This window comes from Ixodes scapularis, unplaced genomic scaffold, assembly GCF_016920785.2.
Source record: "Ixodes scapularis isolate PalLabHiFi unplaced genomic scaffold, ASM1692078v2 PGA_scaffold10__122_contigs__length_95168666, whole genome shotgun sequence".
Lineage (NCBI taxonomy): Eukaryota > Metazoa > Arthropoda > Arachnida > Ixodida > Ixodidae > Ixodes > Ixodes scapularis.
Genome location: NW_024609836.1, coordinates 91,583,115 through 91,596,195, shown reverse-complemented (window position 1 = coordinate 91,596,195; position 13,081 = coordinate 91,583,115). Strand labels below are relative to the sequence as shown.

Below are 13,081 nucleotides of genomic sequence, written 5' to 3'. Positions count from 1 at the left end.
ACGGACTTCGTTGCTTTATTAGTGAGTAACGGCCGGGTAACGCTATTTAGTTACTCTACATCAGACACTCTCTATGAGATACGACTTGACTTCTATAGGTGTGCGCCAATACTTGTTCAATTCGGTTCGAATTGAATAGCACTGCGTCCCATTCGCAGCTTTCACAGTAAAGGGGAAGCCGCGAAAACAATTTTTTTTTTACACTGTTAAAGGTAAGAATGCCACTTTGCTATTTGTTTGGAACCGGTATTCACACACTTCTAGTCTTTGAGCGGTTATGCGCTTACTGGAGCTCAAATGAAAACCCATTAAAACAAGAAATATATGCATATTTGCGAACCTTTGCCATAACAGCCTATCGCATCCTGAATTTAAACGCCAACTCAGCCTTATCGCACTCTTGGTTTAAAAAATACATTTATTTTATTCCTGAACATAAAGCATGCGGCTAGGCAACTTGTCGTGTTGCAATCTTTTTAGCGGGTTGGTGGAACAAAGCACCTTTCACAATCAAGCGTAACAATAAAAGTTAAAAAAGATCATTAGCGTGCAACATATTAGTGTGGCGTATATTAAGATAAGATTCCGTTCTTATGCAAGATGGAAATACAAGCAATGTAATCAAAATGTGATCGGTTGTACAGAATCGAAGAAGTTCTTGAATGTTGTACAAAGCGAAAGCATCATACCAAAAAATCTATAATAATAATAATAAAGAAATACTGGGGCTCGATGCTCGGTAAAGTTGTAAGTGCAAGTAACATTTCAGCCTTCAGCTTCAACCGTTACGCGCAGAGCGTCGTCAAGAATGAAGCCCTCGTCTCTAAGCCGAGATACCTTAAAGCACATGTCGCGGTTAGTCGGTGGTTTGGCGCCGTTGGTGCGTAGGTTCTCGAAGTGGGCATCAGCGTCTTCCACCTCAGTCGGCATCACCGCATGTTTCGCGTTTTGCGAAGAGTCCTCGGGGTGCTCCAGGACAATGCAGAAGGTTTTTCGAAGAGGCCACACCAAGTTCCTGTCGCTGCTGCTCTTCGAAACGATCAGGGACAAGTACATCCAGGTTAGGGATTCACTGATGCCCCAGCTGAAGTGTTGGCTGATCTGGAGTGAATACCCGCCGACCTTGAAGCTGTCACTCAGGTACTGGGACCGACTCCTCAGCTTGGCGCTGAAGCATCGGAGGGGGCAGCGCGCGCGGTCCACGCCGTCGGCTTTGAGCACGAACGCGGCACAGTCACCGACGCTCTGCAAGATCTCGCGTTCCGTCTGCTTGATCTGGGGCACACAGTTTCCTAGAAATCCCTGGAGATCTTTTACGACCTGGACGTACGCCCTACTGCACGCGAGGACAGAGTTGATGCTGTCGTCCGTTTCGCGTGTTGCTTGGGCGAGAGCGTCCACGGCACTTTCAACGAGGTTCCTTGTCCTCCGCACTTCTTGTAGAGCGGCAGCTGCGCTAGCCCGGCTCGGTACCTCAAGTGAAGCTTGGCACTTGCCCGAGAAATGAGCCAGGAACTTTCCCTGGATCACTTCTTGTCCGCATCTTGTGCAGTTTACTACGTGGTACCGACAGTCTTGATCGACGTGTTGCTGCAGGCTTTTGAAAGTACCCACAAACTCGCAGCCGCGGTTCGCGTTCAGGCAACGCACTTTACAGTAGTCGAGTCGGGATATGTCTAGTTGCTCACACCTTACCGGATGGCTCTGGAAGTCCTTCCGATCGAAAGGACATCTGGGACGTTGTTCGCTCACGATCTGGCCGTAGCAGCTCTTGCAGAACTGGTGGTCGCAAGACAAGCGCATGCATCTCATGGAAATAACCCCGCAAAGGTTGCATGTTAGGTTATTTGGAAGCGCCTCCTGGAATTCTACGCGCGTCCAGTCCAGGGCGGTGCCACAGGCAACGAGTCTTCCAACAACGGCCATCACACTGAAAGCGTGGAGGGAACAACTGACGCTCTACACAAAGCTACGAGTTCCAAGTCCAACGCCCAGGGTCGTTGATAGCAGTCTTTATCAGAGTGGAAGCGTTGTGTACCCCTCTCTTTCCTCGTGCTGATAAAGGAGAGAGAGAATATGACTTCTTTTCCGAATCATCGTCGGGGCGAAAGATAACCCACAAGGGGAGAAAGCGGCAATGCATCAATCCCTTCTAGATAGCAGAAAACAAGGCACACTTCGTTTCAGCTTTAGACCAGACGCAGCCGACGCAACGAGCTGATGGAAGAGATCAGACAGTACCAAAAGTGCCCCATCATGTTTTTCGTCATGTTTCTGTACGTTTCCTACCATCGCTGAGCCAATCATGGGCAGAAAAAGGCTCAGCGACTTGCGCTTTTAACGCCACTCGGTTGAACCTTCTCCACCTACACCCCCCCCCCCCCCCTTTTTTTATATAAAACACAACATTTTTTTATATCAATAAACTGCAGAGGACAGTTATTAGCCAGAGGGTAGTCGTTTTGCAGGCATATGTAATCGTCTTTCGAATTCCGCCTATACTTAAATTTTGTAACAATGATACAATTGAAAATAATCACCAAAAACAAGGCCCCTCAGAAATACAAGTTTTTTTCTTTTTCAACAGAAGCTTTTTTCTTTTTTTTAAATAGCGTGACTCTGACTTTTTTTTTTTTTTTTTCGATTGCCTTGGGAGTTGGCAAATACGTTCGGACAGGGACCGTGTGTTTGATTATAGAGTTTTACACTTCGTTTCCCCATAGACTATAGGACAACTGGCAGAGTGACATATAAGCCCAAGTTACGTACGTATTCTTACCATGCACATCGGTAGCACGAACTTTCGTGATGCTGCGTCGCGTTTGCAGGCTTGACTTTCATTCGTTAAGGATGAAGCAAAGTGTAAAAGAAAAAATGTCCAAAAGGAAAAGTGCCTGATATTTGAAAGAAAAAAAAAAAATTGTTAGCCTTGCATTTACGCAAATGAACAACGCATGTTTTGCTAGAAGCCAGCGAACATTCTCGCATTTTTCGTTATATACGTTATTATGAATACTTTCAGTGTAATTTCGCGAAGCGTCATGGAAATTTATTGCAAGCGCATTGTTTTACTTCTTTCGAGTTGCTTCCAGAACAAGATCTGATATTATTTGTATACGATACTCGTCCGCAATGAAGACTGAGGCCAGGCGACAACGAAAGTAGCACGACTATAAGTTTGAGACGCTACTTGCCTGAACGCTACTTTTCCTCACTCCCCTCCTCTCCTGCTTCCCTCCCAATTAGTGGAAAATGTTTGCTACATTTCACGCTAAATTCTGCGAACAAAATTCCCCGCTAAACTTAGCGAAAAAAATTCCCCGCTAAACTTAGCGGAAAAATGTCCCCGCTAAAATTAGCGGGGAATGTTTTTGTCGCTAAACTTAGTGGAAAATTTTTCCCGCTAAATTTAGCGGCGATTTTTTTCCGCTAAATCTAGGTAGAATTTTTTCAGCTAAATTTAGCGGAAAACATTCTCTCCTCCTCCCTCGTGACCCTCATGACGTCACTCGTGACCCTTATGACGTCACTCATAACCCTCGTGACGTCACATGCGACGTCTTCATGGGAAACGTCCCATAATGCAACGCGCGGTTACGCCGATGCAGACTTGTACACGTTACTGAAATATAGTAAGGAATTACATTTACAATTACTCAAGGCTAAATTGTAATTAATTACAATTACAATTACCCTTCCATGAAAGTAAGTGACCGCTACCCCAAAAAGTAATCCGTTACTTTCGTGGCGTTACTTTCAACAATATTGTCTCAATGAAGAAACAAAGGGAAGAGGGTTATTCAAGTTCTTATTGTTGCAGCCTGTTCCATTTGCGCAGAGGCGGCGGCGGAGTATCGGGTATCGTTAATGGAGTCATCGGACCGATCGACTAAAATTCTTCATTCTCGAAATCGCAAAGCTGTAGAAGTCATCATACATCTAGCCAAAACGAGAATAATAATTGATTTATGTCTATCTTACTATACCGACATATATTGCCAGACAATAGCAAAACATAGTTGTAACAGTAAGGTGACAATTAAATAGTAAATAAGGTTTGGCTCGATGTTTTTCTTCCTTTGGTTCTGAACAGGTCTAGCCTCGGTTGAGACGTTGGTGAATAAAGAAAAAAAGTTTCCAGTAAATCAATGAGTAGTCGAAAAAAAAAAAAACACTCAAAACAAAAATTAATTAGAACGTCGGTTAAAAAAAATGAAATGTAAACGCACGTTTGCCATGTGTACCTTTCTTGGTGCCGTTCAAAAACGCACGGAGCACGAATCGACTGCAGTTTACTCCGGTGTTCTCCAGATAGACGTCCGCTGATGCCACGGGAAGCGAAGGGCAGAGTACTAAGTAGGCCGCGCTATGGCCCCACCAAATACTTTACTAAAAGTATCTGGCCCCACTTTTGAGTTTCACTCTCTCCCCAAGCCCAGAATATCAAGTCTACGTCAGCCACCATTATGTTTTATTTGTGAAAATATCTGCTTCAGATAAGACGCGTCCTGCTGGGGCAAAACAGGAAGAAGAAAGGAAGACTATCACCATTTTCAAAATGCCCGCAAAAAGCTGACTCACAAAAAGGATGACTGAGATGCAGATAACCTTGGTCGAATTTACAAATAAAGTGGGCCAACTCTAGAAATTGGACTACAAAAATAGGGTGAAAGGAACAGAAAAAAATACACCCTGTTTTCGAGAAGATGATAAGGTTGCAGGCAACGAACGAGGATGCTTGTGGCAATAGCATCTTCACATATTATCAGATCTCTTTTAGTGGAGCGTGTGGGAGCAAGTCTCCCACCAAGGCCAGAGGCCGCTGCCGAATGCCCAAACTGGACAACGGCCGAGGCGCGCAATAGCGCACGTATAGAAAAGCACAAAAGCCTATAAAAGAAGGCACACGCCCACAGAGAGGGGGGGACGGACCGTGGCCACGGAGGTGTGCAGTTCGAACGCTCCGGCAATGTTTTACTTTGACCTTGATACTAACAATTCATTCCTGTTACTTTAATAAACGTAGTTTCTCGTTTTGGATACCCCGGCTCCGTGTTGTTCCTCCCGGATGGGCATGCAGCAAGGCAACCCTACCACATGGCGCCCAACGTGCTTTTGCTGCCCTTCTGTCGGAACGACACGGGGCTGGGTTTCTTCTCTCGGTAAGTTTTTTCAACCGCGGTGTTTCTTCTCCAAGTAGTGCTGGTATTCGCGACAGCGCGAGTGCTCGCTGAATTGGAGCCTCAAAACATTGCTTAGTCACGCGGGGGCGTGTTTATCGCTCTGGGGGCGTGTTTATTTTTCTTGAGTGGAGTATACCGCCTGTTGCCGCACACGTTTTCTTGTCTGCTTGGCGTTTCTGTTTTTTTCCCGCCATGTCTCCCACACTACGGTCCGAGACGAAGGATGGCGAAAAGCCTGGAGCAAGCGTGGATCCCGGAGCAGGCACGGCGGATGCGCAGGCCGAATTGCTACTGAAGGTGGCAGCCATGTGTGATGCGGTTACACAGCGTCTCGCCGTGCAGCAGTCACGTGAGCCGGAGCTGCGTCCCCAGCTGACGGTGCCGGTGTACACTGGCTACAACGACGTGAAGTCAGTCGCCGACTTTCTGGGTGAGCTCGACGTCTACAAAGCCGCCTCAGGCGCCTCGGAATCCCTCGTGATAAGCAGAATACTCCCACTCGCTCTAAAGTCTAGCGCTGCGTGCTGGTTAAGGCTGCAACCTACGTTCACCAGCCTAGCGGAGTTCGAGCGGCAATTCCGAGCAGAGTTCCTGCCACCTGGTTACGAGTTACAAATCTTGAAAGAACTCGAGTCCCGAACGCAACATCCGAACGAAAGCCTGGTTCAGTATGTTCGCGCATTGCAGGAACTCACACGAAGGGCACAACCTAATGCCTTCGAGTCGGAGATTATAGCTCAGGTCCTCAGACAATGTCACCCAAAGTACCACGTGTACCTACACGGCCGCACCTTTGAGACCATTGAAGAGCTAGCCCGGCATGCCCGCAGCACAGAGGAGATCTTCCTCGCTCAGAAGAGCTATCTCCCACCGCCTTTGGCCGCAAACTCTCTCGAACCCGCATGTGCTTGGCAGGGCCCCGAGGCAATCCCGGCGCTAAGACCTCCACGGGACTGGCACAGAGTGCCCAATCAAAGCAGCCGGAGGCGCTCCAGTTTTGGTTCAATGCGGGGCCACTGGAGGACGTCCGAAGAGCGCCCTGGTGCCGGCGACTCAAGCAGGTATTCGGACCAATGCCACAACTGTGGACAGCGCGGCCACTTCCAAAGAGAGTGCCCAAATACAAACCCGAGGCAGAACGAAACAAATGGCGGAAGGGCTGGAAGTGAGCGGAGGGATTGTGGAAATCCGGTCAACCCTCGCGCGCCTATGGGCCGTGAAAATCCGGAAGGTCACGTGGCATCCCAATCGGGAAACTATTACGGCCGGCGGCAATGAGCCCCACTGCAGAGCCGCCGATGGCCGCTATCACAGCCGGGATCACGCACGCAGCGTCACTTGTTCCATCGGTATGTCGAATTCAGCCTAACAGCGAAATGATCGAGCCACGCATGACGATCACTTTGCTCGGTTTTCCTTTTGCCGCGCTTTTGGATACCGGGGCTGCTATCTCGCTTATAGGGGACGCTGCCTATGAACTATGCAAAAATAAAAAAAATAACCTTTCGTTTGGCAGACACACGTCTGCAGTTAGCCTCCGGTTAACAATATCGGCGGACGGAGCCGCAAGGCTTAAAATTTCATTCAATGAGAAGAAACGGCGTCAGCGCTTTCTGTACCTTCCGGGGCTCGCCGTACCCGTGATCTTGGGTCGAGATTTTATCGCAGGCGTAAGCATGACGCTCGACTTCCCTGGTGGCGGCTATCGTCTGGGAAACCAGGCGGACCTGACTCCGTTCACCAGACGAGAGAACTGCATCGCTGGCCCAACCCCCCCAGCCCACTTCACAACGCCTGCAGCTGCCCTACCATCCGAAATCTCGGATACCCTCCAGAAGTGTCCGGGCACTGACCTCCAGAAGAGACAGCTGGAGGACGTCCTGCGGCCGTTCTCTCCGATGTTCACGGAGCGACCAGGAAAGACAGACATCTTGCTGCATCGGATTGAAACCGGTAACGCACCGCCTCAGAGGTGCAATCCACGCCCCATTAGCGTGAACAAAAGAGAACTCCTGGACGTGGCCCTTCAGGAGATGCTGGACACCGGCGCAGTACGTGAGTCAAAGAGCCCTTGGGCATTGTCTGGTGTTGTGACATAATGAAAATGGTCGGAGTCATTATAAACGAGAAGGACATTGTTAATTCTTGTCTTTGCACTTCCCGTCTGGAGCGTCTCGAAGAGGTACACAATCACCTTGCGTCCTTTTCTCTCCATTTTCGATCACACACACACAAAAAAAAGGACTAAAAAAGCGGATACTTGCCGCCCCCCCCCCCTCTCTTTCTTTTCTTTTTTTGTAGAATTTTTTTTTTTACATTATTGTTATGGTCTAAAAAAACAGATTTAGGGTTATGATGCAATTAAATGCAAAGGTGCAAGCGAGCTGGAGAAGAATCAGGAAAGTAATCTCTGGAGAAGGGGAACAAGAAGGACAAAGGACAAAGGCGTTGCAAACAAAAAAGGCTTTGCGGAACTGAAGGGTGCCAAGCCTCCCGTTGCGCGTCACAGTGTCACTGCGCTCGACTTTACCAAAATAAAAACAACCCTTTCTTTAGAAAAGGGGGGGGGGGGGGGTTGGTCCTAAAAAAAAAAGTAACGGATTACAAGTAATCCGTTACATAAAAAATGTAAGGGAATTACTTTAAAATTACTCTAGAGAATATGTAATTATTCCGTTACTAAATTACTCATAAATGTAAGGGATTACAAGTAATTTCGTTACTTGGAGCGGATTACGTACAAGTCTGCGCCGATGGCGACGGTGACGCCGCTCAAGCCGGAAACGGGCGCCTAAGAGCTGCGCTCTAAAATTCGATAAATAAGGTAGCCGACTCAAATTAAAACTACTCGCACTACAAAAAAAAATACTTTGTAACAGTACTTAATCGGCGGGCGCCTAGAGTGATTAAACATATCACTTTCAAATATATAGTTCATTTTGTGTTCTTTGAGCCCACGTATGTGTACAGTAGTCGTTGTGTGTAGAATTCCCATCAGTTTATTTTTACCTCTCTGGTTACGGATGTTAGTCGATCTTTCCTTAAACTTTCTAAGTCGTTTCTGTTTGTGCAGGAAACTGCTTAGACATTGTCTTAAACATCTGTGGCGCTCATCATGCACAAAGCATGATGTGCATGTGCATCATGCACATGCACATCATGCACATCATGCACATGCGCATTAGTTTCTTTTTTTTTTTCACTTCGGAGATTAGCAGTTGCACGCAAAGCATCTTAAGGGAGTTTTCGTAGACCACGTTTCACCCTCCGCTAAGCTATGTGCAACAAAGAAGCCGCTACTGCGCCTGCGTGGCGATGGCCTTGACTGTAGAGTTCTGGGTATCGTAGCAGGTTGCGGTGAGCGTTGTGAGACAGCGGAAACGATCTACGAAAACTCCCTTTTATCTCATCGAACACGATCGTCAAATTAAGCGGTTTGCTCGAAATTGCCGTCGAAAAAAATACACGGCCCTCGTAGATATTGCCGGCTGTTCGCGATAAATAAATAAAAATATATGAATCGCAATTCCTAATATCCCAAATTCCCCGGTAGTTTCAGCGTAGGAAACCATTCAACTGCCAACGTGCACAAGAAAATCGGAAACAGCAATAAATCCAAAACCTAATTTCGTTTCCTTTTTTTGCGTGCTTGTGTGTGTTTTTTTCTTGTTTTTAGAAAAGCGCCCCATGGTCTCGGGGGAAATTCGGGCGATGGGTCTACCAACCATCGCAATTCCCCCCCCCCCCCCCCTCTCCCCAGAAAAAAAAAAAAAAACACTTCTACTAAAAGCGTTGTATCCTTATACTATATCGTGTACTTCTATGTACGATGAAGCGATAAAGATTGCTTGGGTCATTCAGCGATGAGGACGTAGCAAAGAAAAAGCAATAAAAGATTGTTATCTGAAAGAACAGATAAAAGCGTCTTCTTGATTTGATTCGCCATTTCTGTTTTTTGTAAAGACGCCGTTTTGCCAGGCCGACTTCGTAGCTCCCTCGTAGTTAGGATTTTGGGGGATGAAACGAGACAAGGAGTCGCTTCACGGATGAACGCGAGACGTTGTTGTTCTTTCCTTTGGTGTTCTTATCTTTCTTCGTTTCTTAGCTACTTTTATTCTTTGTTCGTCTGTCGTGCGGCTTGTTTTTTTTTTTTTTTTTTCGCTCCTTGTCTTGCACTGTCTACTTCACATCCGAGTCTGCAAATCCCAGGGATATCATACCCGTGCTTCGCAGACATGGCTCCCGGGACGTATCGTCCATCCTGACTTAGGAAAAATAAACAAAGATTCTTTTCGATAGAAGTTGATCCGAAAAAAACTAGACGACAAAGACACGGCTTGTATTCGGCCCAATCTCATCTGTGGCGTTCATGCGAGCGAGCGTGCACCGGTGTACGACGGAGTATTTGTGCACCCTGTAGACATCAGGTAGTATCGGATAAAAGCCGGAGGAGGGATAGGTCCATGGAAGTTTTAAAGCATAGATATACTTTGTTTCAGACCCAGCCAACGTTATAGACGCCGGCGTTCGGAATCCGAACGCATGACTCTGAAGCCTGGTTCAGACAGTTGCGTTTGGCTGCGTTTGACTGCGGTGCGGCAGCGAGAAACCAGGACATCCCTGCTGCTTATATCGCGTGCCAAGATGATTCCTTGGATCGGATTCCGCGCTTCATACGAAGCACAGATGTGCCGGTGACTAGCTTTCCGCACTCGACGCAACGCAGTCAAACGCACTCAAACGCAAGTGTCTGAACCGGCCTTAACGCTACTGCCTCAACTTCGCGAGGAGCAGACGACGGTGTTGCTCGATGTGATTGAAGCGAGACAATAGGAGGGAGTTGTAGTAGATCGTTTTTCTCCTCGGCTACGGTATTCGCAAGGAAAACACCGCAGCTGCGCAAGCCCGTCGCCGACCTTGTCTGCATAGTTCAAGGTCTTGTGGCGGATTACGGAGCGCTATCCGGGTACTTAGCGGGCTGCGGAAACGATCTACTAAAACTTCCTAGCGAGACAAAGGCACGCAGCTAGCCTCAGCGTCTACTCACGGTTCTTCCAATCGCAGCTGTCACGTGACGCGTCCCTGCATTATGCTGGTGGTCATTCCCACTCAATGTTGCAGAAAAGAAAATTGGTGACGCAAAATGTTTGTTGCACAAGGTACGCGCTGAGCAGTAAGACCACCAGAATGGCCACTGATGTTAGGTCAACACGAACCGTGTGAACCAGCTTTTAGAGTGTTAGTAGAAAGTTTTAGTAGATCGTTCCGATTACTCCGATAACAATACCCGGTACTCCGCCGCTGCTTTTGCGCATCCATAGTATCGTTATCGGGCATCGTTCTCGGGTCTATTGGAACGATCTACTAAAGCTCTTTTATTACCAGCTTTACCATGCATATCGGCTTTACTTTGTCAGTAAATGCTATACATCTTGAATAACAGAGTCGGGGTACGATGTAAGAAAAAAGCAGACTGTATTTGAGTGCCTCGGCGACGCGAAGGGCACCGTGGAATAGACACTTTTTTTGAAAAGCCCATCAAGCAACCTTGAAGGTCACCATTGTTTTGGCACGAAGCGTTTGAACTGGAGCCGTATAGCAGACGCGAACACTCGTTTTTGATACCATAGCTGAGCCGAATTCTCGCCGAACGCTGAGGCTGCCATATAGTGTTTAATACCTGCTCAGAGTACGTGTCCAAGCAATGGCGGACTTGGATAGTTCGCAGAATGGCTACTAGACGGCGCGCACGCTTTTGAAAAGGGTTTATTCCCCAAGCCACGTGAGCCTATGAAGTGAAGGAAGAGAGAAACCGTGATTCTGTGCATCTTGACTCAACGACCAATATGCTCTAATTCAAAAAAACAAAAACGCGTGCGCGCACACGCACACACACACAGCACACACACACAACACACACACACACGCAAACAGACAAACAAACAAAGCTTTCATTTTTTTTTACTTTGCCGTGGTTTACAGCTATTCAGCTTAAGAATTCTCGGGCGGCTTCGTTTAGATTTTTCTTGTGGTTTCCATAAGCATCTTCAGTACCTTATTATGGAAGTCAAATATTCAGATTTAAAGTGGCTCGAAAACGTCGCGAGCCACTATTTAGACTTTAAAAGGGAAGCTAAAACACTTGGGGGAAAAAAAATCGAGGTAGAGGTGCGTTTTGGCATATTTTTATCCAGTAAATCTGAATAGAACGTTCGTTTTCACCGAAGGTCTAGCTAAACGCGAGAAGACGCGAGAAACCTCCGACCAGTCGTGACGTCATACTAGGATCTTTGAGCCGCCAAGCGCGTGTCCCTCTTGTGGGCAGCGCGTGCAATTGCATGCTTGCCAGGTGTATTCCCCCGCACTGACACCAGTCATGACGTCTCTTTCTGGCTTTCTTAAAAATAGCAAAAGTGCGCGTGCATAGCTTTGACAGGTGCTGAAAATGCGCGAGAGCGGAGATTCCAAAAACTCTAGATATGACGTCACGACCCCGGAAAGGACGGGCTTCGGTAGTACTTTGAAAATTAATTTCTGCAACCTCCGTGCATCATATTGAAAAAAAAAAAAAAAAAAAAAATCGCTATCTCCGCGATTCTGGAGGCCAAATGAAGACGATTTAGATGTTTTTACTTAAACACAGAACCGCTTCAGTTTCCCTTTAAACAACTCAATGCTTGCAGGTTTTTCATTAAGGACAAAGAGTAAGACCACCAGCACGACATTCTTTCGGCTGCGGCTTAGATATCGTCGCTGTGTTGCTCTGTTTTTCGTTTTTATCTTTAGAGTGCAAAAGGGTATTTCTGCGAAAAAAAAGGACAAAAAGGGAAAGCGAACGACTCGTCGCTTTGCTTTTAGCGGTTCAGCGAAAGGATCATTACCTGCATCCTCCCGGAAACAAATGGTGAGGCCGAGCCACCTACTCTTATTTTAAGCACTTTAGCGCACTTCCGCGAGTATACCTGGTAAAGTTCGCTCTACAGAGGGAAAAACCCACGCGTCCACTACAAGCAACATAAAAGTTCTAAGCTCCGGCAGATTCATTTCTCTAATGGACTGGGTAGTATAGGTCTCGTTTAGTCGTTAGAAAGCAGTGGAGTTTTTTAAAGGCGTATGTGGAGCGGGGGGAGGGGGGGTATCCGGAAATGGATTATGTGTGCTCCCGTCGGAGCATGACGCTCGTTACGGCTTAGGCAATGGACATTCAAGAGATGAAAAAGGTAGATAAATATATAACATACGCTCGCGCATCTCGGAAATTAAAACACTACCTTTTTTTAAGCTAGAACAATCGAGCGTCAAAGAAGTAGCGCATCAATTAGAGAAACGAACAGAAAAAAAAAAAAAATAGGTCAGACCGAAAATGAAGTTTGTGAAGTTACATAGGAAATGATGATGACGAAAAGCGAAGGACGAAGTAATTCGAACGGGAACCTAATAACCCGCACCCAGCACTTCTTAAATTGTCAGTGATCATTCACTCTACGAAATTATCTACAGGTGCGACCACTCTCCCGCAAAACACTTAGGATAGCCAATCACTGCATTTTACGATGAGAGACTAATAAATTTGACGTGACTGATGAATTATGTTTCGTCCTATCAGTAGTTCTCTCCGCGTGTGGCGCTGGGAATGAGGCTTCACCATGCCCAGTGCTATACAGCGCAAACTGCCTTCTTTTTTTCTTTTAGACAGAAATATATAATATTACAGCGGAGCTGTTGAGGGCTAGGTTCCCCAGAATCGTGTCCGGTACAAAACAATTGTCGACACAACACTGGTTGCCGCAGTCGCTCATAGATGGCGGTAGCTGTCCATAGTGTTGTGTTTGCCGGTTGTCTGCTTGCCGCCGTCGCTCATAGATCGCGGTAACCTTTCCAGCCTTTCCACTCTGGCT

The 13,081-nt window shown here is 46.9% G+C and overlaps 1 protein-coding gene across 1 annotated transcript; it reads right to left on the bottom strand.

Annotated features, from left to right (window-relative positions):
• Positions 1–400: 400 nt before the first annotated feature.
• On the bottom strand, positions 401–1,988 carry LOC8030799 (TNF receptor-associated factor 6). Its single transcript, XM_002402805.5, has one exon. The coding sequence runs from the start codon at positions 1,924–1,926 to the stop codon at positions 766–768; it is 1,161 nt and encodes a 386-aa protein (XP_002402849.5). The 5' UTR covers positions 1,927–1,988; the 3' UTR covers positions 401–765.
• Between the last annotated feature and the right edge of the window lie 11,093 nt (positions 1,989–13,081).

Excerpts from the sequence above, each read along its gene's own strand:
- LOC8030799 (XM_002402805.5), bottom strand. The coding sequence starts at position 1,926 with ATGGCCGTTGTTGGAAGACTCGTTGCCTGTGGCACCGCCCTGGACTGG.